A 27,876-nucleotide genomic window follows, 5' to 3' on the forward strand; every position below is an offset into this window, starting at 1 on the left:
GACCGAAAATGTACCAAAAAAAAAAAAAACGAAATGAACTTGACCTGAAACAATTATATTGGATCTCTTTAATGGATATTTGAAGTTGATCTTTGGTTTTACGCGTCGGAAAATGGCTTCCCGTCTCTACTTCATATGTGAATATCAATTATCATTGTAGCTATTTTCCACCGTCTCATTTTCTGGTCTCTTTCTGGTAAATACTCCCATCGATCCTACAATCTCTAGGCGTAGCTTAACAATCTTTTATTCGCGGCTCAAAGCAAGAATGGCGTCATATTTGTTTATATAGCCGTATATAGGTTTACTTTTTTTTAAAACAACCACACTTTCTTTACAAATCAAATATTTAGGATTATTATCATTATTATCATGGCGGGCCGAATAGAACCACGTCGCGGGCCGGATCTGGCCCACGGGCCGTATTTTGAGCATCACTGGTATACCTTATAGTTCGTTCCGCAACTATTTAAACGCATGTATTCCATCAATTTATATTCTACAAATCTGTTAAGAGCTTAGAAAAAATATAGTAGAACTGAAGGAAAGGATATTTTCTCGTTTGAAAAGAAAGAAAATAAACTCAAAACAAGTGTTAGGCTTCAAACTGTATTCACGTATCAGATTATTTAATAAAAAAAAACCCAGTACAAATATTAAAAGTGTTCAAATACATATAGGTAAGTGAGAGTCAGTGTTGGTCAACGTTTAAGGGAGATCATTTTCATGTCAGACACACAGGAAATACAAAAGTTTCAAACAAAACTCATTCTAAAAGTTGTGTTTATATTATAGCATGGCTGTAGATATTATAGATGTATGTAGATAGAAAAAAACATGTACAAATGTAAACAGATTAGATCTGCTATTTACAATGAAAAAACAAAATATATTTTAAAGAATGGGAAAGTGATTAATAAAATAAAAAGTCGAATTGAAGAGTGCCAGGGTCAAAGTTTATAACGCTGGAGTGGATGTCATACAAACAACAGTGCAGCCCTTAATGAAATCCTGAAGATCACCAACACTGACTACTTCAAGTCACAGTGATGCACCAACAAGGAGTGCTGGAAGTCCTAGATCTACAATGAGCTTGGATTGGCTTGGGTCGTATTGGCCGCTGACTGATTGATATATTGCAGAAGTAAAATCCTAGCCGGCACCAGACGATCTTCTGGAATCTGACACCTGCTTCTTAAAACCTAGATTAATGGACACAATATAAACATTTCAAATATGATGAATCGATACTTTCTATCATGTTAAACCTAGGAAATCATTACAATAAAACATAGGAAATCATTACAATAAAACATAGGAAATCTTTACAATAAAACCTAGGACGTCCTAGGAAAGCATTAATATAAAAGCTAGGAAATCATAAGGCCTACAATAAAACATGTTAAAAGTAATCGACACAGCTACTATTGATCAGCTGTTAAAGTAATCAATTAGTTTAAAGAATTAGTTGTAGACGGCTTTAAAAAATAGTTGTTCAATTTTAATTAATTGTATATACTTTCGATCTCATTATCAACTAGGGCAGTACGAGTAGTGTCGTGAATTTGTTTATTTTGATTGTCACCCCTAGTGTTTGTTTACATTTGTTAGATTGTGTACTGACCTTTACTATGTGTGTAGTTATTTTCGTCATTCAGTGTAATAAAGCTTAAGATGTAACATGTTTTGTGTGTGTCTTATGTTAAAGTACGACAAGTATCCAATAATGTTAAATAATGTTAAAACGAAAACTTAAGGTTCCTTGACATTCCTAACATTAGCAGCCATCTTTATTTCGTTTGGAGGCGCTGTGGCTGAACGGTAAAGCGCTTGACTTCCGAACCTAAGTCACAGGTTCGAATCCCGGTGAAGACCATGATTTTTAATTCAGGATCTTTGGACGCCTCTGAATCCACCCAGCTCTAATGGGTACCTGACATTAGTTGGGGAAAAGTAAAGGCGGTTGGTCGTTGTGTTGGCCACATGATATCTTCGTTAACCGTGGGCCAAAAAAAAACAGATGACCTCTACATCATCTGCCCTATAGATCGCAAGGTCTGAAAGGGGAACTACTTTTTTTCGTTTCAAAGGCAATGTTTGTAAAATGTTTTACATGTTTCGGATGTTCCTTCAGAGTTGAAGATAGTTTACTTCCTAGTCCAAACCTCCCGCAGGACAACGGGGGATGGGAGCGGGCAGGGTTTGAACCCGTGACCATCGATAAATCCAAACAACAGTCCAGCGCGCAAACCGCACGACCAGGCAGCCATCCAAGGTCTCACCAGCCACATGTGTGTGTATGTGTGTGTGCATCTTTACACGCATGTGTGTTTTGTAAAGTGTGGTCAATAATTAATTTTGTACCTACGCGTATTGATACTGGATATATTATCTATAAATAGAAAAGTGGAGCTAACCTGAAGAACACTGTCAATGGTAACCATTCTGTTGTCTCCCTGAGGCAAAACAATTCTTCCCGTGTATCTGTTATAGATAGATCCAACATACAGCAGCCCTTCATTCTCGACTGCTTCAGTTACAGAATGGAAGACAGAACCTATGAACGAAGAAAATAGTAGAGTGTATTTCATAAATGAATTACTTCCCTCATTTACTGTAAGATTAACTCGGCCACAGTCTGCATAGTATTTGAGTCCATTGTTTTTAAGTCTCTATTAACCCTTTAAACGCGTGTGGTAGATTAGCCTCTACACATCAGAATTGTAATTCCATTTTGTATGCACTCATAGTTAAAACAGCTCATCACTTTAAGGGTTAAGGTGACCAGATATTTGGGGAGCGAAAGCGGGACAAATGTTGATCAAGGGACGTAAAAAAGAACAGGCTAAGATTTTGAGTAATATTTCAACAACATATAGAGACGTTATTGCAACACATCACAATGTACACACACACATTTTACACACAATGTAAGCCTTCTGCATGGAATATTGTTGCAATGCTGTGTAAAAACTGCAGTCACAATTCAGTTACACGGGTTTTCATAGAAGCTTTTGATTATGGTGGGGCACTCTCTTGTGAGAAGAGATACGATTTCAAAGCAGGATATAATTTAAATTTTAAATACTCTCTCCACCGAATGCTTCAGAACTAAACACTTGGTCTGTCCAAGACCTGAGTTCTGCTCTATTCTAAATCAAGTTTCATTTTTTTTTTTAAAGATTTCCAGCGTAGGGTGCCGCTAAGAATCGTATCAGGGGAAACAATTTCACTTTATTGTGAGCTCGAACGGCACCTTCGATATGGTCACGGCTCGGAGCATCTGCCAACGCTGTCAAAAACTGGACATCACTAACCTGCTTCTTTACTTTGTTCATTATATAGGGGCCAAACCTTTAGTATCGATTGCTTTACATTTGATTGAAAACTGTTATCATGGAAAACTGTAAGATAGACCGGCTGAGAATTGATCTATCTATTAAAGGGAAACTCCGATGGTCAAATTTGAGTTATTGACATATTTGAATTCTGCGTAAAAAAAATTGTAATAGTAAACATATTACCATTTTTTATTTAAATGCTTAGAAACATTTATATTTAATTAAATTAGACAGTAAATTCTTTATATCTCAAAAAAAAAAAACGGGGTGCTTTGAGATTTTGTTTTTAGGTTAGGCATACGTCACTTCCATCAACAATACTGAAAAGGAAACTAGATTTAAACCAATCGTATCGCTTCATTCTTACAGGCTCTTGGGCTTAGTGACGGCCTATTCAGAGCTATGGTACAGTTATAAATACATGTATAGGTAGATCTAAAGGCATTAGGATAACCAACTCGAGAAAAAAAGTAACATTTTCATCTAAGCCTCTCCTTTTCCCAAGAAGTAAATAGATCGAGTGTCTGACTGATTCGAACAAACTGGTCAGTGAAAGGCTAGTCGAGACTACGTGTAGTCGGTCATGACAAGACAACCAAGCGATAGTGTTTGTTGTGTGTTGAGTGGTCTGGCGAGAAAATACAGACTGCCGTGGTTAGTCAAGCATGTAGATCTACTTTAAACACGCATTTTTTTCTTTGATTACAAGATCCTAGATCTAACTGCATAAGACAAAAATATATTTCTTTTACGAGAATGTTAACTTTGCTGTATGGTCTCCCGTTATACAATAAATCAATATATTAAATTAGTAGGCTAGTGAGACGTCACACAGAAACCCGGTGAATGTCTGACTGTTTTGGATGCGCAGGAAAATTACGTCAGAAAAACATCAATTACAAAGTTATTATTGCAAATAAAAAAAAATATATTCATTATATGTAAATCAAAACACATATTATATCAAAAATTGTCAAAACTTTCGGAGTTTCCCTTTAAGTATTTAAATGTTGGAGAAGTACCTTAATGGAGGCTTATAAGATTAAGAAAGATTTTAAAACAAAAGCGTGACATAGAAATGAAACGAAAGTGAGACATTGGCTGTCCTGTCAGGACATTTTATGAAAAGCGTGACAGGACGCTTCAAAGCGGGAATGTCATGCCTAAGTTCGGGACGTTTGGTCACCTTATCTGTTCTATTTTTTATTAGACGTTTTAAAGTCTTTTATTTGTATTTGTTTCGTATTCAGGGGTTTTATTATTAGATGCTTTATTTTTAATTATTCTATCATTATTTGTTCCTGTCAGATGTTTATTGCTTACCATAGACATAAATAAATATAGACTGGCCGATTAAAGAGTTTTATGAAACGAAAATTTGTGACTTGCAATTTTGTGTACTTTATTATACAGCATTTATAAGCAGTATAAAAGTTAAGTATTTGTATCTATTTCAGCCACACACCTATATATATTGTAAATAAGGAGGCAGTGTAGTTTTGTTTAATCTCTAAGAATGAAGATCATGCAATTTTTCAGAATTCGGAAATCCGACAACAATAGATATACATGTTTTCAAGTTACATGAAGTTACTTCCTTCGGTCAGTCTATATTTATTTATGTCTATGTTGCTTACCTTATGTTTTTCATAAGATGTCTTAATGTCGGATGTTTTATTGTCTTATTTGTCTTCTCACCAAGCAGACTATTATAAAATATTTTCTAGCCTGTCATTTTTTTCGGAGTTAAATGACGTCTTACCTGTAGGATCATGCAGACTGCCGACAGGCTTCCCTTCACTATCGACTTCAATCGCCAAACCATATTTAGGGTAATAGGTCTTGATAGTGTTTTGATCAACTGACTTCAGACGAAAAAAAAACAGAAAACATGTCAATAATAAACACAAAATATTGCAAACAAAAATTAATTTCTGTGACGTTAGGGCGTAGCCATTTTGGCGCTAGAGGTTCTGGGGGTAATTTATAAAACAAATCTTTTTATAGTAAACATTGTTTTAAATATTTTTTTACTATTTCATGGACGCATATTGCCATGACTGGTCGTATAGAGTGAACTTGGGAAAGCCTCGATGGTCCCAGGCTCGATGGTCCCAGGCTCGATGGTCCCAGGCTCGATGGTCCCAGGCTCGATGGTCCCAGGCTCGATGGTCCCAGGCTCGGTGGTCCCAGGCTCGATGGTCCCAGCCTCGATGGTCCCAGGCTCGATGGTCCCAGGCTCGATGGTCCCAGCCTCGATGGTCCCAGGCTCGATGGTCCCAGCCTCGATGGTCCCAGCCTCGATGGTCCCAGGCTCGATGGTCCCAGCCTCGATGGTCCCAGGCTCGATGGTCCCAGCCTCGATGGTCCCAGCCTCGATGGTCCCAGCCTCGATGGTCCCAGGCTCGATGGTCCCAGGCTCGATGGTCCCAGCCTCGATGGTCCCAGCCTCGATGGTCCCAGGCTCGATGGTCCCAGGCTCGATGGTCCCAGCCTCGATGGTCCCAGCCTCGATGGTCCCAGGCTCGATGGTCCCAGGCTCGATGGTCCCAGGCTCGATGGTCCCAGGCTCGATGGTCCCAGCCTCGATGGTCCCAGCCTCGATGGTCCCAGCCTCGATGGTCCCAGGCTCGATGGTCCCAGCCTCGATGGTCCCAGGCTCGATGGTCCCAGGCTCGATGGTCCCAGGCTCGATGGTCCCAGCCTCGATGGTCCCAGGCTCGATGGTCCCAGGCTCGATGGTCCCAGCCTCGATGGTCCCAGCCTCGATGGTCCCAGGCTCGATGGTCCCAGGCTCGATGGTCCCAGGCTCGATGGTCCCAGGCTCGATGGTCCCAGCCTCGATGGTCCCAGGCTCGATGGTCCCAGGCTCGATGGTCCCAGGCTCGATGGTCCCAGGCTCGATGGTCCCAGCCTCGATGGTCCCAGCCTCGATGGTCCCAGGCTCGATGGTCCCAGGCTCGATGGTCCCAGGCTCGATGGTCCCAGGCTCGATGGTCCCAGCCTCGATGGTCCCAGGCTCGATGGTCCCAGGCTCGATGGTCCCAGCCTCGATGGTCCCAGGCTCGATGGTCCCAGGCTCGATGGTCCCAGGCTCGATGGTCCCAGCCTCGATGGTCCCAGGCTCGATGGTCCCAGGCTCGATGGTCCCAGCCTCGATGGTCCCAGCCTCGATGGTCCCAGGCTCGATGGTCCCAGGCTCGATGGTCCCAGGTTCGAGCTCTCAAGGCGAATTTATTTACCACATATACATCATAATGTTAGTAATATAACAACTCCACAACAAACGTAGAGATCAAATCTAATGGACAAACATAACTAGCGTTCTTTACATCAAATATGTTTAAACACAAACACACAAACCAAGATATTGTTGTAACTCTCTAAGGCAGGCACTCAACGAAAGACAGGTTGACAAGAGTAAATGATGTATTTATTTAGTATAACTAGATCTAGTATAAGCATCAACAAATAGTAATAGTTACTAGTTAGACTTGGACGTCTGTTATAAAGTCACAGGGAGTAATATGTCTTAAGTTCTAAGAGTCCTACTTCATACCAGGACACAGAACAGACCACCGACACACTTCCCAGTGTCGCTCCAGGTCTCCCACACAGTTTCCTAGCATCACACAGGACAGCACTCAGCACCAGACTGTTCAAACTCCCATGACTTCTAGCCGGCTCACAACAGTCCTTCTTCCTGTCTCTATATGTCTTTCACTAGTCGTGTTCAGTAGTGCTCAGATGCGCACCATTAGTGTAGCGCGGGAACGGGGTTACAACAATATGTATCATTCTTTGTCAGGATATAATAAAATCAACATGTATAATGTGACAAAGGCACTTGATGACGAAACAACAACGCCAAAACGTCCTTCGCAATATAAATGTACCTAAAAATTAATACGCATTTAACAAAGACTGCGATGCTTGATAAAGACAATAGCCATCAGAGATTAAATTATCTGTGACATGTATAAATAGATAGTTACGTCAAAGTTCAGATCACGACATTTTTATGACAACTGAAAGATTCTATAAATAGACTACCTTCTGTACGAGCTGACCTATTTTCTGAAAGTTTTAATTAAAAAGAAACAGGCATTTTGACCTCGAGGTGAATGTTTGCACAGAGTTTATAAAAGATATTCTGTTTTGAAGAATGGCTTCACACTTTCAATAAATATGATGGCCTATTGGCCTCTATAAACTTTTTAATGTTTTTTTTTTGTTATTGTAGAAATCTATTTCTTCGATCTTACATTTAGCATAGATTTAAACCCTAACTCTTACGCACGATAACTTGCTGAACACTGAAAATGAAAAGTTAAACTGTATGGCCACATCCAGTGGCGTAGCATCCATGGCGCGAAGGGGTTCAATGAACCCGGGTCCACGAGCAATAGGGGGCCCACAGATGTGGCGTAGCAACCATGGCGCGAAGGAGCTCATTACGCGTGGGCGTATGAATCAAGGCCAGTTGGAGCCCACATTAGAACTTGGGAAGAACATATGTTTGTTCATTTGAAACACTTTTAAGTAGTTTAACTCTGTTAAGAAGTTGTAAAAACATTGACTTTTAAGACACTATTAGCCTAACTTATATGGAGTCCTAACTGAATCAAACGTTATGACATAATTACTTTAAAAATAAAAGGTACGATCTTTACATTGCAATGTCTTTACATTTAGTTTACTCATTTTTTGTCACACACTAAATTTGTCTTATTGGCTGGAGAGGAGCCCATCAAGATGTTCTTGAACCCGGAGTGTGATATTTACTTGTGTAGCAGGCAGTGGTTACTTCCTATAATCCTCGCAGTACTGGTGTGATATTTACTTGTGTACCAGGCAGTGGTTACGTCCTATAGTCCTCGCAGTACTGGTGTGATATTTACTTGTGTACCAGACAGTGGTTACGTCCTATAGCCCTCGCAGTACTGGAGTGATATTTACTTGTGTAGCAGGTACTGGTTACGTCCTATAGTCATCGCAGTACTGGTGTGATATTTACTTGTGTAGCTGGTACTGGTTACATCCTATAGTCATCGCAGTAATGGTGTGATATTTACTTGTGTAGCAGGCAGTGGTTACGTCGTATACATCTACAGTCTCTGGCCATCACCTAAATTAAAATTTAACTTAACACAAATAGTCCAATATTTAAACTACATGCTTACATATTACTTCCTAATGTGTCTTAAAACGAATAGATATTAATTAATAATATCGTTTTATCCCGTGCTTTTAAGAATATGCGCTTAAATACTGTTTCTAATTCAGTCACAAGAAGCACTGGCACTTGATTTCCAACATCAATTCGGTCCAACACCAAGCCGTGTTTATGCCATCTCCCATTTAGCTCGAGCCTGTCACACAAGTCCTGGATTGGATCCCCATACTAAATGAAATATAGATGTTAAATGTTTTCTTGGAGGTTCAGCGAGTGCCTATTTAAATTATTCCGATAGCGGATTCCATGGTTGATTTTGAAACCAATACGATGCCAATGCCCCTACATTCTCATCGTATGACCTCAAAACCATCCATTCAAATTTAGTTTGTTTCTTTGTTTTCTTGCTGCGGTTGATTTTGAAACCAATACGATGCCAATGCCCCTACATTCTCATCGTATGACCTCAAAACCATCCATTCGAAGTTTGTTTGTTTCTTTGTTTTCTTGCGGTGGTTGATTTTGAAACCAATACGATTCAATGCCCACACATTCACATCGTATGACCTTAAAACCATCCATTCGCATAACTTATATATATATATATTTTAAAAAGTTACGATCTTTACATTGGAATGTCTTTGCATTTAGATTACTCGTTTTGTCTTATTGGCTGGTGGGGGCCCACCAAGATGTTCTTGAACCCTGGCCCACCAAAATGTTCTTGAACCCGGGCCCACGGGTACCTTGCTACGCCACTGGCCACATCACGAGTTTCTCAAGAGCTTCAAAGACCTTCAAGCTATAGACCTACCAGGAAAAAGAATAGCAGACGACATCATAGAATGAACGTGTCTGTCATTTAAAGGCAGAGAAATGGAGACAGACGATCGACACCTCACGTCGTGTCGTGCTCCAACAGACTAAGGGACATGTAAATGGTGAAGGTGAAAGATAGCTGCCTGGTGGTGCGGTATGCTCTCTGGACTGTCGTTCAGTTGTCTCGGTGGTCCAGGGTTCAAACCCTGCCCGCTACCATCCCCCGTCGTTCCGTGGGAGGTATGGATTAGGAAGCAGATTATCTTCAACATCCGAAACATGTAAAACATTTTTACAAACTAACCACGAAATTGGGCTGTTGCTGTTGGGGGTTGTTTTTTTTTTTTTGGGCTTATTTTGATAACAACTCTGTAAAATTCAGTTTTTCAAACTTGCTGTTAAAACGTGGTCTGGACTAGAACCCGTTCTTTTTTTATAGATGAAAATAATGTATATCTAGAAATAAAATCTTGATACAAGAATTATAATCTATAAAGTACTGATATTATAATATATTAATGTTCATTTAAATCTTGCACACATAGACACATACACATAAATAATAGTGGTTGTTTTTTTTATCCAAAAACTTACATAAGCAGTTCTGGCTCTAGCTGCTGGGTTCCCAGCATAAGTATCCATTGAATTTGGAATTCCCGAATGTCTGACATAAGAGATGCCAACCCAAAATGTGTTCCGGGAAGATCTTCGAATGTTTTCAGGTAAGCCAGGAAGGTTCTCGGAGAAGAGACTCAATTGTCGGAAAGTACTTGGCAAAAGACTTATTCTAAGGATGAAAAAAAAATCGAATTTTTTCTCACAGTGGCGTCACTAGGATGGGTGTCACCCGGTGCGGTAAGATAAGGGTGTCAAACCCCCCCCCCCCTGTTTGGTTGTTTTTGCGCTATAATACAGTTCGTTAATTGCTGTTACACAACATTAAAGTGTCGATATTATTTTCTAATTATTTTTTTTGTCTCTGACATTTCGTTAATTATTACATAGATCAACATCTAAGATTTTTAAATTAGAAGCAAATTAAACATCAACTGAACATGCTTTCTCTAGTAAACATTAAACAGCTCTTAATGGAAACCTTTTAACATTATAGTGGTAGTTTCCTGAGGTCGACTAATGAAAAAAATGCACTATATGCAAAGTATATTGATAGGTACAAAAACTTGAAATTTTTTTTATTTTTCTTAACATTTAAAAGTTTACAATAACCTTAGAAAATACAAATTTAAAGTTTCCTTTTCAGGATTTCAAATATTTTGTAAATTCGTTTTCAATGAAAAGAATTGCTTGATTTGAAATTCGTTTTTCAAAAGTGATTAGGCCTAATTGTTGTTAATTTTAGTTTTGAAAAGTTTCTTTCACATGACGCCATCTAGACACACCACGCATTAGGCGAGAAAAAGTTAAAGGCTTTAATCTAAGGCTGGTAAAGATTCGTTGACGTCCTTTAAAATGAACTTTACTGCCTGTAGATGTATTCTATGTACCGGTAGATATTGGTATGTTAGAGCGTTGTATAAATTTAGCTTGTACACTTTTGGTTAGCCAAATATTTCGTTAAGATATCAAATTATTATCATGTAAACGATTTTAAAAAAATATTTTTTAAACAAGGCTTATATTAAGTGTAACTTTAGCAATTAGTTTGGGATAATAATAGGCCAATAATAGAATATGCATCCTCCGTTTGGGACCCCTCAACTCAAGAAAACATTAAGAAACTGGAACAGACACAAAATAGAGCAGTGAGATTCATAACAAACGAATATTCACATTTGACTAGAGTAACACCTTTAGTAAAATCACTAAATTTAGAAAGGCATCAGGACAGAAGGCTCAAAAGTAAAGTAGCAATTATACATCAAACACTGAACCATAATCTTCAAATACAAAAACAAAATTTAATAAAATACTCTGAAAGACACAAAGGTAAAGGCACATTCCTCGTCCCATATGCTAGGACATGTAATTAGATTTGTAATAGATTTCAGCCGTGCAGGTATCCGCCATTGAAACGGCCGTTTGAGGAACGGCGTTTGATAGTGCCAAGTTTGATGGGGCTTTCTTCCATCCCCGCCAATGTAGTGGACTCGGTCTTTAGGCACCCCAGCGGGTGCAAAACCAAACAAAAGTATATATTACAAACAAACAAAAGTATATATTACAAACAAACAAAAGTATATATTACAAACAAACAAAAGTATATATTACAAACAAACAAAAGTATATATTACAAACAAACAAAAGTATATATTAAAAACAAACAAAAGTATACATGATTGAATTACCTGACTAGTCTAGCTCTGCCCATTTCAGAAACGAGAAGTTCTGTTTCATTCGCTGCTAGTTCCAAACCATTTGGATAAACGATACCGTCTTTAATGAATTCAGTGGTTTGCTTAGTATCAGGGCTGTACAATAGAATCCTGTAAATCGATATGCAATACTAATATGCAATAAACAACAGAGACATTTGTAAACCTGCTGAGACATTATGAGGTTTTATATATTTTACAGTTTAAACTAAAGGTGTGTTGTTTTTTTTTGTATTAAAATAGCTCAAATAGCTTTTTCTTTCGGTATGATTCAAAGTGAATAAATTGGCGTCGTTAACAGAGTTTTCTACATGTTTAAATACATGAGTATCTGTATCCTTAGAAGTTTTCCATGTGTTAAAAGACAAAGTTTTCCATGTGTTTAAAACAAGTTTTCCATGGTTTATAACTGTAGGACATTATTTTCCATAGTTTAGGACATAATTTTCCATCCATGGTCTTGGTTTAGGACAAAGTTTTAACAAGTGTTTAGGAAATATTTTTTTCGTGTGTTTAGGACATAGTTTTCCATATGTATAGAACATAGTTTTAAAATGTGTATAGAACATAGTTTTACATTTGTATAGACCAGCGGTTCTCAACCTTTTATGCTCGGCGACCCCTTTTTACAATCCCCAACTCTGCCCCGACCCCTCCCCCACCCCACACACACATGAAGAGTAGACAATTTTCAATGTCTTTAGGCGACCCCTGGCAAATCGTCATTCGACCCCCAAGGGGGTCGCGACCCACAGGTTGAGAACCCCTGGTATAGAATATAGTTTTACATGTGTATGGAACATAGTTTTACATGTTTCTAGAACACAGTTATCATGTGTATAGAACATAGTTTTTCATGAGTTTGGGACATATTTTCCATAGTTTAGGACATAGTTTTCCTTCCATGGTTTAGGACAAAGTTTTACGTCTGTTTAGGACATAGTTTTTTTTATGATTCAAGACATACTTTTCCATTGTTTAGGACATAGTTTTCCATGTTTTGGACATAGTTTACCATAGTTTAGGACATAGTTTTCCATAGTTTAGGACATAGTTTTCCATAGTTTAGGACATAGTTTTCCATAGTTTAGGACATAGTTTTCCATAGTTTAGGACATAGTTTTACATAGTTTAGGACATAGTTTTCCATGGTTTAGGACATAGTTTTTTATGATTCAAGACATAGTTTTCCATAGTTTAGGACATAGTTTTCTATGGTTTAGGACATAGTTTTCCATGGTTTGTGACATAGTTTTCCATAGTTTAGGACATAGTTTTCCATAGTTTAGGACATAGTTTTCCATAGTTTAAGACATAGTTTTCCATAGTTTAGGACATAGTTTTCCATAGTTTAGGACATAGTTTTCCATAGTTTAGGACATAGTTTTCCATAGTTTAGGACATAGTTTTCCATAGTTTAGGATATAGTTTTCCATAGTTTAGGACATAGTTTTCCATAGTTTAGGACATAGTTTTCCATAGTTTAGGACATAGTTTTCCATAGTTTAGGACATAGTTTTCCATAGTTTAGGACATAGTTTTACATAGTTTAGGACATAGTTTTCCATGGTTTAGGACATAGTTTTTTATGATTCAAGACATAGTTTTCCATAGTTTAGGACATAGTTTTCTATGGTTTAGGACATAGTTTTCCATGGTTTGTGACATAGTTTTCCATAGTTTAGGACATAGTTTTCCATAGTTTAGGACATAGTTTTCCATAGTTTAAGACATAGTTTTCCATAGTTTAGGACATAGTTTTCCATAGTTTAGGACATAGTTTTCCATAGTTTAGGACATAGTTTTCCATAGTTTAGGACATAGTTTTCCATAGTTTAGGATATAGTTTTCCATAGTTTAGGACATAGTTTTCCATAGTTTAGGACATAGTTTTCCATAGTTTAGGACATAGTTTTCCATAGTTTAGGACATAGTTTTCCATAGTTTAGGACATAGTTTTCCATAGTTTAGGACATAGTTTTCCATAGTTTAGGACATAGTTTTACATAGTTTAGGACATAGTTTTCCATGGTTTAGGACATAGTTTTCCATGGTTTAGGACATAGTTTTCCATAGTTTAGGACATAGTTTTCCATAGTTTAGGACATAGTTTTCCATAGTTTAGGACATAGTTTTCCATAGTTTAGGACATAGTTTTCCATAGTTTAGGACATAGTTTTCTATGGTTTAGGACATAGTTTTCCATAGTTTAGGACATAGTTTTCCATAGTTTAGGACATAGTTTTCTATGGTTTAGGACATAGTTTTCCATAGTTTAGGACATAGTTTTCCATAGTTTAGGACATAGTTTTCCATAGTTTAGGACATAGTTTTCCATAGTTTAGGACATAGTTTTCCATAGTTTAGGACATAGTTTTCCATGGTTTAGGACATAGTTTTCCATGGTTTAGGACATAGTTTTCCATTTGAAAGAAGTCGGTGTTCTTGTTTTTTTAAATAACAATATGATCGCTTTATTTTGTAATAACAATAAAAATGGCAATGTCTTCGATTCCGAAGATTTAGGTCAAGAGCAGTGTTTCTCGTGGGTACGCAAAACCCAGTAGCGACCTGCATATTTTTCCTACATCTAACGCAGGATTGCAGGATCAACTAAGTTTAAAAGTTCACAAAATAATTGACCTTTAGTAGGCCTATACCGGTATTGTATTCTTTCTCCAGCTCTTAAGACTAATTTTTTTTTTTTTGGGGAGGGGGTGTTTGAATTGAAATTTGTGTACCTATATGTTTAGTTCAAAGTATTACCTTCCACTCGGTCTTCCTTCCAAAATAATATACATGTCATTAGCTGCATCGTATTTATCACTTGAATCACTTATGAAAATGGTGCCGTCGGATTTGATAACAATATCGTTTAGATATTTTGGAGTGCGGCCACCAACTTGTACTGTGCTAGAGTATAATTGTTCTATGGCACCTGGAGGTTAGACAAACACAGAACTTAATAAACAACTTCATATATCATTGTGGGCCTATTGCTTAAATATAGTTACGGTTTTCTTATTCATGCAACAGTAAATGGCTGCATTCTTTTTACATACGCAGCCCATAAAATACAACCGGTGAATTGATAAAGATTTCCCCCATTATGAAATACTACATATTTTGCGGATGGACTTTATTCATTCCAGAGTATTAAAAAAAAGTATCAAGTTGATTGGGCTAGAAATTTTGTTGCTAGGGTTAGTGTTTATATATGTATATATATATAACGGAACCGTTGCCACAGACAGGAGCAGGGCAAAGGCGAGTAACTGGCGCCTAAAGCAGTAAGCTTCGGGCAGGAGGGGCTCGTTAGCCATGGCTGGCTACCCATCTAGGAGAAGGAAAACTCTGAATCCAAACCTCCGCTGCCCTGCGGCTATACCCAAACACGGGAAAGGCTTCGGGAGACAACCCTGAGGAAAAATCAGGAGCTGGTGACCCTTAGGCAGATTGTGGCACACCGTGCTACAGCCTGGCAGATCCTGCGGCGCTACTGATCCCAAACTGTATTGGATACTCCGTTCCTTTGATCACATCAGCTGCGCGGAGAGGGGGGAACTGCTGTGTGGGCGACATCGTTCCGACCATAAACAATGCCCAGGCTTTCATCTCACTTGCTCTGAGATGAACCATAGTCGTTCTACGACTGAAGGAGGCCAATGATGTATATACTATGGCTAGTCTTCGAGTCCGAAGATTAATGAGAAACGCAGTATTTCCCGTGGCTACGCAGCCCCAGCTGCTACTGGTGACTGAACATAATAACAACTAATGACCCAGGATAAACACATAAAGAGGTAATCCAATTTCCCAGGATGAAGAAAGAAGATACATATGCTATTCAATAATGCTATCAAGTAAACATCTTGATCTCACTCTGCAGATTATGATCTTGATTCAAATAAGAAAGCAAAAGCATTCCTTTTATTGAGTAAGTCTACCTCTACAGACATCCGCGTAGTTATCACCACAATTCTACATTATTTTAACTCTTTCTCTCCGTAATTATTTTTCCACGTTTCGAAGAAATTCTTCATTTTGCTCATTACTATTTCACTCACCTGTTATGATTGGGCTTCAATAACTTTTTCGTTTGTTATCAGAAAGTGTTTTAGTTGGACTAAAATTAAAGGGAATTGCATGCTCTTTTTTATACAACACAAAGTCAAGTTTATAAAATTAAACATGTTTATTTTAATGAGGTCAAAAACCAACGACGGTATCGTCTATCAGGAGAGAAAGAGTTAATGATCCTAGAAAATGATAATGCCTTTTGATTATTAGTAGGCCATTTTTTCTTGAAAATTATATTAGAGTGAGATGTGTGACCGAGAAGCTAAGTACGCTTGAACTTGGCCCTGGCTACCTATCTAGGTGGCTCGAGGTTAGACACCCGAATCGAGCAGAGGTGTGTTTACTGAGTGCCTAAAGGTAGCACGGAAAATATTCACCCAGATACTACCCTGCCCCCCCCCCCTCCCCCACTGGTCCACAAATAAGATTGGACCATAGCGTTCTGATAATGCAATTGCGCTTTATAGAAGCTATTAAAAATACTATACAGTTAATTAAGCCAGTTTTTTTTTTAAACGCAAATACTACAATGTAATGGAGTCAGTGTTTCTCATAGACTATATATTACAATATATAGTCTATGGTGTTTCTTTACTTAGTTGTTATTAGGCAAATAAAAAAGTCTGAAGTCAGAGAACACATCTAGACGGTACTTGTAACAATTTATAAATAGAACTGTTTACAAACAATGTCTCTATCCCTCGTTGTGAAGAACTCGGGGTCGTTTAATCCAGTCGGCCACACATTTTGAAATAATTAAAAAATGATTTGTCCAGCAGTTTATGATTAAAGTTTGCGAAGTTTTATCTCCAGACAAGACTATGTGAGGAATATTTATGTGATTTATTAACGGATTCAACAGTAGCCTACAGTGTAGCCTCGTTTTGTGTTACCACTGACTCGCTTCAGTTTCCTAGGGAAAACTCGAATTTGTTACAGGCAACGCAAATAAGAGAGACACACACACATTGCATAGAATAGACTAAAGTTATGTATAAATATCACAAATAAAAACACACACATCAAAAAGAACTGACTAAAGGTCTGAATAAAGATATATAAGGTAGACAAGCTTTTGAACTTTTACTGATCTCTAGTCAGTTAAGTTCCCAGCCTCAGAGCAATAGGACGAGAGACCATTGCCTTATATACATTTACCTAACAATTTTAATATGAACTACTGACCAGTCAGTGGGTCTACTCGGTAAAGTCCCTTGTATGCATCCAAGACTACTAGTTTACCATTGTTGTCTACCCGGATGCTTGTTAACATGCCACATTCAGCTATAGAACCTGCAAAGATAAACATAGCCCTTGATAAACTTATACTTTAACATTTACACCAATATTTAATCATATAATTCAAACATATGAGCTTATTCAACATACAGCTATGGATGTGGGCCAAACGGTCAAACTATTATAAATAATCTTCCTGATTGTTTCTTTATGCATCAAACTTTAATAGTTGCACGTGAAGAAAAAAAAGTAAAGTTCCCATTTCAGACCTTGCAATCTATAGGGCATATCTGTTTCTGTGGCCCACGGTTAACGAGGGTAGCATGTGTCCAGCACAAACGACCTACCGCCTTACTTTTACCCAACTAATGTCAGGTAGCCTACCCATTAGAGCTGGGTGGACCCAGAGGCACCCAAAGATCCCGATATTAAAATCCCAGTCTTCACCAGGATTCAAACCAGGACCCGGGTTCGGAAACCAAACGCCTTACCGCTTAGTCACCGCGCACGTGAAGAAAGTACATTCAAAAAAAAAATGTCATGGTATCCGTGTAAAGTGTGGCTGAGTGGCAAAAACCGCTTGGCTACCTATCAAGGGGGGCTCGACCTGAGTTTTGTTCGCTGAGCGCTGCCTAAACGCAGCAAGGAAACCTTCTCCCATATACCCACTTTCAATGGTCTACAAAGAGATTTCACCAAAGCGCACTGAGCATGTACATACATGTATATATATAATGACAATGTCTTCGATTCTAAGATTAAGGATGAGTGCAGTTTTTTACATGATAACACAAACCTAGTTGCAACCTGCAGATTTTTCTGCCTTTGATGCAGACAGAACCGTTATTACATTATATGTAGGCTATATACAATTCTGTTGATCCGCCTGTAGACTTTTTAGCCCTTCTATTCAATATCTTAATTTTATCTTTAAGAAACCTAGAAAAATATGAATTCCCTACGAAAGAAAAAAGAAGAATACGAAGCCTTGAATGATAATGATCTGTGGCAACCAAGATTTCGAATAACTTACTGATAATAAATTCATCAAATTGAACATCGACAGTAAGGTCACAACGTGTCAAAGTGACGAATCTTATATTGTAGCGGCTCATGTAGTACCAGCGGGTGTAGTTTGCACATCCCTACTAAAGATACTAGCTTTACATACACTCAATACTAGTCTTAACTAGGATACCAGTGTTCAGAATTAAAGATTGCTTATTTTATTTTTAAAAAATGCTTTTGAAAGTAGAAGCACTAACTGAACATTTACTTACGGCATCCCGATACAGCTAGAGTAGCAATCGTTGTTGGGTTACAGGTCGCTATGTTTACAATTCGTTTGTCAGCTGTTACTGTGTATACATTACCTAAAGATACAATCAATATTTATATATAGTCATATTACCTAAACACAAGATGCAATCAATCTGTACACATTACCTAAACACAAGATACAATCAATCTGTACACATTACCTAAACACAAGATACATTCAATCTGTACACATTGCCTAAACACAAGATACAATCAATCTTTACACCAAAATAAAAGATACCATCTTTCTTAAGGCCTACATATTACCTAAACACAAGATATAAGCAATCTTTACATATTAGACCTACCTAAACAAAAGATACTTTCAATCTTTACATATCTGGCCTATCTAAACACAAGATACAACCAATCTTTACATATTACTAAACACAAGATGCAAATCTTTACATATTAGGCCTACTTAAACACAAAATACAATCAATCTGTATACATGATCTAAACACGAGATACAATCTTTACACATGATCTAAACACGAGACACAATCAATCTTTACACATGATCTAAACATGAGATACAATCAATTTGTAAATCAACATTGTAAATGGGAAAAGAAATCTTTACGAATTTTTACCAAAAAAAATTTATAGGCCAGTTTCACAAGCTAGCAGGTAATATAGCACATAAATATAATAGTGCTTTTTTCTTTAATGTTTATTCAATGTAGTATCCATAAGATTCAATTTTAGTACAAGTTCCTCTACTCATGATTCTCAAGTGGCCGCATTAGTCACATTTTTAAGGTAATTCTTGCATGATGAACTTGTATGAACTTGTGTTTTTAAGTTCTTATTCCTGCTATGTATTTATTTCACATTATTTGGTATTCATTTGTCTAATCTCAAAGTAATTTATTTTTCATTTCTGTTTGAAAGTTTAAGAAATAACTAAACGAGTGTTTTCGTCTTAGCATTGAAAACCAATAATGATGGAAGGCTGCCCTAGTTCCAATACAGCCCGTTGTCATCCCATGCCGTACTGCAAAAGGTTTAGGCTGGGAGACGAGATGCTTCCTTTGTTGTAGTTATTATTGCAAAAAAAAATCATTAAAACCCTTAAAACGCGTGTGGTAGTTTAGCCTCTAAACATCAAAATAGTAATTCCATTTTGTATGCACTCATTCTAAAACAGCGCAGCACTTTAAGGGTTTAATGAGTTTCTGGGCTTCGGTGATTTGAACTTGATATTAAAATACACAAATAATTGTTATATCACTGGTATACCAAACTTTACATAAATATTGTACTGCAAGATTAAAATTTGTAATACAACTAGGTATCTGATAGTATTGTTTTATTACCATGTAGAAAAGCAAATGACGTAGGTCCTCTGATCTTACTGGGATGTAACTTCTCGGCGTTATACAGGGCGTAGTTGGGGGACAATGGTCCTATCAGTGAAGGTGGCGCGGGTAACCTGAAAAGTAAATACGTTGTATTAAAATGTGCGTTTTATATTAGCAACATTTGAGCCGAGAAATTCTTTTAGTGAGTTATATACACATTTTTTTATTATCAATAACTGAAAAAATATTGAGATGAGTCCTTCCAAAACATAGCTAATGTATTCGGAATAGACTGTCTTTAATAGCACATGCTCAGTCCTCTATGGACATTTGTGAGGTAAGGTAATTGTATCACTCTCTTTTTCTGTCTCTCTCTCTCTACCAACTCAAAGAACTTGACAACTCAGGGCTCAAAAATAACGTAACACTTTAATGTCCAATAAATCACAACCAATACTGTACAATTGGCAACACGTAAGACTGACTGTACAAATGCTTCACCAGTTGACAACCGTACCGCCGTATTAACTCTACTGGCCTCTCCGCCTTGTCCCGGTCTGTCCAGGAATGTCTTCGAAAATTGGGCTCGTTTGGTCGGACTTGATCGTAGATCAAGATGACTTCGTCTCTTACTCGCGAGGTATCCTGACCCTACTCCGCAAATAAACCGCCGTAATGCGCCGCTGAACCGCACTGAACCAAAACCAAGCCATCTTGACTGTGACACCTTCACTCTTTGTATAGGGCAAAGGGTCTCCGAAGGCCTCCCAGAAACCGACGGATCGTCGCTCGGCCATTCTGGTTGATCATGTGACGTGACTGACCCGAGCAGGCCTATTATTCACAACGCAGATTCTTCCCGAAACGTCTTCCGTCACTCGTCACGGTTGACCGCTCGTCTAGCGCTTAACTGTGTAATTTGTGTCATCTTGCTAGACACACACAATTACCCCTATCCGTATCACCACCAGAGTTGTATATATTAACAACTTACTAGCATTATTATCGTACGACTAAGCCTGTTGATTTGATCACAGGCTTTTTTTTTCCCATGGACCTCCCCCATCTTTTTTTTTTTCTTGCTTATAACTTTGCAAAATTCGAGGTTCACTTTCTCCCCAAACTCCGACTCTCCGCACTAACAAAAAGTCTAATGTACACTTTCTTTCTTCTGCTTTGGAAATCAAGACCAAGGTGGTCAAAGAAAAAGCTCTAGGGACACTATCAAAGCAGGAGGCGCGGTGGTTGAGCGGTAAAGCGCTTTGCTTCCGAACCCGGTTCTCTTCCGAACCGGGAACCGGGTTCGAATCCTGGTGAAGACAGGAATTTTTTATTTCGGGATTTTCGGGCACCTCAGAGTCCACCCAACTCAAATGGGTACGTGACATTAGTTGGGGAAAAGTAGAGAGGGTTGCTCGTTAATCGTAGGCCACAGAACCAGATGACCTTCCTTGTACCACGAGGATATCCCTTTTCGAACACTTCCTGTAGTCGCGTAGGACGTAATCATCTACTTTTTAGAAGTAACGTCTGTATTGTATAAGATTGCTCCTCATGATACAGAAAAAGAAAAAAAAATCGAATTGGATGACTTCAAAAACTAAACCAAATTATATAAAATTTCGTGTTTTAAATTCTTATTTATTTATTTTTACAGAATTTTTAAACTACATGACACAAATGAGTTGTTGTTTTTTTTTGTTTGTTTGTTTGTTTTTTAACTTATACAATTCTATTTATTTAGAATTCAAAGAACGGAGATCAAAGTTCTTAAGTAGCGCGGTGGCTGAGCGGTAAAGCGCTTGGCTTCCAAACCGGGGACCGGGGTTCGAATCCTGGTGAATTCGGGCGCCTCTGAGTCCACCCAGCTCTAATGGGTACCTGACATTAGTTAGGGAAAAGTAAAGGCGGTTGGTCGTTGTGCTGGCCACATGACACCCTTGTTAACCGTAGGCCACAGAAACAGATGACCTTTACATCATCTGCCCTATAGACCACAAGGTCTGAAAGGGGAACTAGTAAAGCCAGGTTCACATCTAACTTTACATTCACTTTCACCTATCCTTTGATCTGCGGGACCGTTGGGGCACTATACAAGATCTGTTAACATTCTTTCTCCATTCTTATCTCTCATTTGTCTTTGATATAATTTCATTCGGATGTTCTTTCTGAAAATATTGAAGCCTGCCTGGGTGGACCACTTCGGGGGCCGATTCTGAGTTTGTGTTTCAACACAAACTGTCTTTCATAGCCTTGTTTTTTTTTTAACTTGTACAATTCTATTTATTTAGAGTTCAAAGAACGGATATAAAAGTTCTTAAGTATTATTAATATTATATAATTATATATATATATATATATATATATATATATATATATATATATATATATATATATATATATATATATATATATATATAATATATAGCCTGTATATATACAACACTAACTCTTCGACGTAATGAAACAAACAAAAAACACATAATTAATGTGCCCGACTGCACGCAGACGTTTAGCTGTTGTGTCCCTTCTTCTTCCATTTAAATGTCAAGAATGTAAAATGGTGTAAATACAGTAACTACCTCCGTCTGCGCTAATAATAATAAAAAAAAATAGTACACACATAAAATGTGTTAAATCTTTCAGTATAAATTCTGTAGGCCTACAACTCTAGGATGGACCGCCTGGTCGTGCGGTTTGTGCGCTGGACTGTCGTTTGGATTTATCGATGGTCCCGGGTTCAAACCCTGCCCGCTCCCATCCCGCGACGTCCTACTGGAGGTTTGGACTAGGAAGTAAACTATCTTCAACTCTGAAGGAACATCCGAAACATGTAAAACAAACAGATTCGAACCCGGGACCTTCGGTTCTGAAGCCACCGCGCCTCATTTAACTCAAATTAAGTTAAACACATTTTATTTTAAATAATTTTAGTTCAGCCTAGGAGAGTTTTTGTATCTTTAGTTTTTTTTTTTTTCTACAACTGTTATGTGTAGGCCTTAGAAAGCAGATAGGAATAAAGAAACAAAATAGAAAAAAAGAACATTAAAAGATAAAAGTTGGTAAGAAGTGTCAAACATTACAGACAAACACATTCCAAAGAGGAATTTAAAAAAAAAGCGTCCAGCTTTCGACATCTATTGTTTCTTATATTCTTACATGGAATATATTAAAGTAAAGTTCCCCTTTCAGACCTTGTGGTGTAAAGGTCATCTGTTTTTTGTGGCCTACTATTAACTAGGGTCTCATGTGGCCAGCACAACTACCAACCGCCTTTACTTTTTACAGGTACCCACCAGAGCTGGAAGGCGCCCGAAGATCCCGAAATTTAAATTCTGTTTTTGTGGCCTACTGTTAATTAGGGTGTCATGTGGCCAGCACACAACGACCAACCGCCTTTACTTTTTACAGGTAGAGCTAGGTGGACTCAGAGGCGCCCGAAGATCCCGAAATTAAAAATCCCTGTCTTCACCAGGATTCGAAGCCAAACGCACTACCGCTCAGCCACCGCGCCTGATGCATGGAATATAGAATGTGAGCAAAACGCAAACGATGCAACAAATAATTGAAAAAAAGAAATCAATACGTTCTACAAATATCATTTGCACCAAGACTTGTTTTATTTATACATCTAGCATGTCATCATGACGTAAGATACGATACCTAAATGCGAAAGTGTTAGAAAAGTAAATGTCCCCTACCGAATATATGCACACACGATGTCTCAAAAAACAAACAATATGTGGATTAAAGTGTCATCCAATCAAAACATCAAAGAACAGAATGTTCCATTACAATGCTAGGACAAATTTGTACAAATACTCCTTCTTCCCTAGTGCTATTAGAGCATGGAATGGGTTGCCTGAGCCAGCCAGGAAAACCAGTGACAGCAGAATTTAAGTCATTGGTTAATATGCATGACTAAATGCATGGCGCGTAGGACGTAATCATCTTCTTTTTTTAAGAAACGTCTGTATTATATAAGATAAGATAAGATACAATGAACTTACGTGAAAGACACCGGAGTAAACTGTTGTCCAAAGACCAAAGTCTGAAGATGAACTAATAGTACGATCAACATTTGTTTCATTTTGAAATTGTTGCTCTAACAACTATTACGATCAGAGAGAAAGCGTACCGAGTCCTAAGTCGAACTGTTTCTTTGGTAACGTCATCAAAGTCCGAGATCAAGTTTTAGCTAATCGCTCTCTCTGTAGCGTGACTGACAACTTCATCAAGAAGTCTATTTTAAACTCTGGGACATTAAGGAAATGAGCACGCCACAGCTAGCCTGACTTTGTTTATTTTTAAAGAATGTACAAAAGTAAGATTGTTTGTGACCAAAAGTGAAATCTAAATTTGGGTCCGTGTCCAGGTAAAATTAAGACCGTGGGGGGAAGTGAAGGTACAGGGAGACAGATTCTACGTGGCCACAGACTGGTGTGTAGAAGATAAATTACATGCTGCTTTTTTTTTTTTTTACGCGCTTTAACTTTCTCATTGTTGTACGAAAATATCCTAATTGTTGATAGAAGATAAGATAATTTTTTATTGGTCCAATCAAATGGAAATTCAGTTTGACTACAATTTGACCACCTCATCGTAACTACTTAATTGATCTTAGTGCATCCATTACTTCATTATTTTATGTCTTTACTTCAGATTAATAAAGGATAAAAATTGAAAAAAGAAACATCAGAGGCCTTCATTAATAGTTTTTGGATGTATGTATATGATTGTGTGTGTGCAAAATATGTAGGTCACAGCTGGGGCTGCGCAGCCACGGGAAATACTGCATTCCTCACTAATCTTCGGACTCGAAGACAAGCCTTATTATCATATGTGTGTTTGTATGCTGTCATGTAATCTTGGTAGAGAGGTTTGAGTTTAAAAAAAAATATTTTTTAGATGAAAGACTTTTAGCCGACAGGTAAAAATAAAAGGTGAGCTAAAACTGAGTTGACAAACAAACAAACAGACAGGAGATAATATACAGCCACACAGTTCGTAAGCGTATATATGATATCTTCAATGTCATTCTATTTTCTGTTACACATCTGGGCGCATCCATTGTCTTCCGAGACAGAAGGAGCCATATAGATATATATACAGAGAGAGAGGGGGGGGGAGAGACGGACGGATAGATAGATAGATAGATAGATAGATAGATAGATAGATAGATTAGATAGATAGATAGATAGATATTAGATAGATAGATTAGATAGATTAGATAGATTAGATAGATTAGAAGATTGATTGATTAGATAGATTAGATAGATTAGATAGATTAGATAGATTAGATAGATTAGATAGATTAGATAGATCAATAGATTAGATAGATTAGATAGATTAAATAGATAGATAGATTAGATAGATTAGATAGATAGATAGACAGACAGAGAGACAGATAGACAGATAGATAGATAGATAGATAGATAGATAGATAGATAGATAGATAGATAGATAGATAGATAGATAGATAGATAGATAGATAGATAGATAGATGGGTAGGTAGGTAGGTAGGTAGGTAGGTAGGTAGGTTGATACATAGATACATAAATAAATACATACATACATACATGTGTGAGAGAGACAGGCAAAGAGAAGGAGAGAGAGAATCATATGTACTGAAAAATAGAGAGATATGATTGAAAGGAAATAGACTGTTAAGTTTGGTGTAGATTTGGTTTTCTTGAAACTGAAACGCTTCAAATACCAGCTTAGGCATCAGCTTTCCTTGGCTGACATAGAAGAGAGCACCTGGCTGCATGCTGTCTCAGAACGAGACAGCTGGAGGTCACTCACAAAGGCCGCGGGATACACATCTGAAACGAAAAGAAAATCCGCTGCCAAGGACAAACGCAGACGGCGAAAAGAAAATCTATATCGACAATCTGCGGACAATGGTTTTGCTTGCCGTGCGTGTGGCAAAAATATGTAGGTCACAGCTGGGGCTGCGCAGCCACGGGAATACTGCATTCCTCACTAATCTTCGAACTCGAACACAAGCCTTATTACTAGATGCCACAATCTGAAGAATGTACCGTAGGCCCTATCAATAGTTTCTACTGTTATCTATTGAAACAAATGTAACAAAAAAACAAAAATTGATTGCTATTTTTGTTTCTCTAAAAAAAATTAATAGTCCTATCTGAGGCCCCCACCAATCAGAGGCCATAGAAGGCTGTCTAGTTCGCCTATGCCTAAGGCCGTTCCTGGTGTGACATTAGAGCATAAGTAATGTGATCATGTGTTATTTTAATTTCCGTGATCATTAATTTGTCTTTCACAGAAACAAAATTTATTTACAAGTTTGGATGCCGGCAGTATATTTCTTTTCCCTCTCAATTTCTACGTTCATGTTTTTTTATAATTCTCTTGTTGACTAAATCTTGACTGGAAGATTTTCATTCACACCAACAGCGGACAGTAGCTGTGGCTCTAACACTTACTGTGAACGAGTCACATTCATTGTGCCGTCTGTTAAAAAGGGCTGGCCATTTAAACAACAAGCTTAGACTATGTGTGCTTAGAATAGCACTCGAAATGTGTGCGTACAATGGCTACATATTTAGCTATCCATCATAACCAGGCTCTGACATCTAGCGTCATCTAGTGACATGAATTTAGTCTAGAGAGATTCTACCAAGTGACACTGACAAATTGGAAGCGCTGTATAAAAAGACCCCTGAATTATATATATATAATATAATATATGGGTGTGTGCATTTTTATCACCAGTATCTCGATTTTATCATTACAGCTATATTATGAGTCTCTTTCAGCCGAGAAGAGACTATAGATTATGTCATGGAAATGAGATGGATGCCTGGCCATTAGCTGTGGTCTGTACGATGTCAACAAATTAGATACCGTACTACACAATATAAGCCAACTAAAAGTAGACATTTTCAATAACTTTAGAGGTGTATCAAACTAAATGGTGCAAAAGGAAACATAAGAAAAATTAAATTTTTTGAGGATTATATAAAATCTAAACTAGTGGGCTTTTATCAGTAATCATTGGGATTTGGTTAAGAGCAGTAATGTAAATGTTCGTAGCTAGAATCAGGGGCGTAGCTAGCCACGAGCGGGTGGTGCGGGCCGCACGGGGCATCAGGGTGTGAGGGGCATCAAACTTTACCTCTGTATGTATTAATTTATTAAGTTCCTATTCCCTTGAGCTTTTCGGTTAAAAAAAAACAACAACACAGGATAATATACTGTAGATCAGGGGTTCTCAACCTGTGGGTCGCGACCCCCTTGGGGGGGTCGATTGACGATTTGCCAGGGGTCGCCTAAGACCATGAAAAATAAGGATTGTTATTGTCTATTCTTCTATTGCTCTGTGTGTCTATGGGAGGGGGGGGGGTCGCGGCATGGTGGGAGATTGTAAAAAGGGGTCGCCGAGCTTAAAAGGTTGAGAACCGCTGCTGTAGATCTTACGACTTTTGGAGAAAGACATGAAGATTTTTCCCGATGATGTTCGAGTACTAACACTTTTGATAGCAAGAAAGCACGTACGATTTATTTGTTATATCTTTTTTGTCTAGTTGCTTTTATGCGTACTAGCAATACTCTAATAATGGATACATGTTATTTTTGAAAAAAAAAAAAGTCTTTTTGAAGTTTTATTTCGATTTTTGTTCGGAGGGCATCATGTGGACCTACCGCACCGGGCATCACATGCCCTAGCTACGCCACTGGCTAGAATAAATTAACAATATTATTTATTAGTTTGAATTAATAATTAAGCACTGTTTTAATCGAAAATTCGTCAAAAAGAAAAATGTAATTATGTCCTATGTGTACTTTGAGCATGTTGTTTATGTCGCAACACATCTACAGCTGTAAGTTATTTTTAGGTACGGTACTATGTTGTTTACCAGCTCTGACGTAGTTCTTCTGCCGAGATAGAAAATAAACAAAAATTGTGGGAGAAGGAAAGAAATTCCAAGTTTGTTTGTTTTCGATTATTATCTTCGTATTTCATACCCCAGAAGGGTACTGACTAACGATAATTAAGAGAAATGCTCTTCTTTTTTTTTTTTGTTTTTTGGACTTTCGAAATGATATGGTTGATTGAATTCTACTTTCTTGTCCCAGTATAATGAGATTGTTGATGGACGAGTAACTCTTGCTCCGAGTATTTGTAGTAAGTAGGTTTTTATCTATCAAATTATTGGTGAAGTCCCAATGGTCGATTCATTTAACAGCTTACCTGTGGCTGATCCAGAAAATCCAATTCCGGCAAATGTATACAT

The 27,876-nt window shown here is 37.8% G+C and overlaps 1 protein-coding gene across 1 annotated transcript; it reads right to left on the reverse strand.

The window, feature by feature from the left end:
- Positions 1-595: 595 nt before the first annotated feature.
- LOC106052468 (adipocyte plasma membrane-associated protein-like) lies at positions 596-23,978 on the reverse strand. Its single transcript, XM_056032455.1, has 10 exons — positions 23,623-23,978; positions 19,628-19,743; positions 18,269-18,361; positions 16,935-17,042; positions 14,436-14,607; positions 11,643-11,780; positions 9,931-10,123; positions 5,104-5,206; positions 2,418-2,557; positions 596-1,202 (listed from the first exon to the last, which is right to left on the reverse strand). The coding sequence occupies exons 1-10, from the start codon at positions 23,700-23,702 to the stop codon at positions 1,083-1,085; spliced, it is 1,263 nt and encodes a 420-aa protein (XP_055888430.1). The 5' UTR covers positions 23,703-23,978; the 3' UTR covers positions 596-1,082.
- Between the last annotated feature and the right edge of the window lie 3,898 nt (positions 23,979-27,876).

This window comes from Biomphalaria glabrata, chromosome 6, assembly GCF_947242115.1.
Source record: "Biomphalaria glabrata chromosome 6, xgBioGlab47.1, whole genome shotgun sequence".
Classification (NCBI taxonomy): Eukaryota; Metazoa; Mollusca; class Gastropoda; family Planorbidae; genus Biomphalaria; species Biomphalaria glabrata.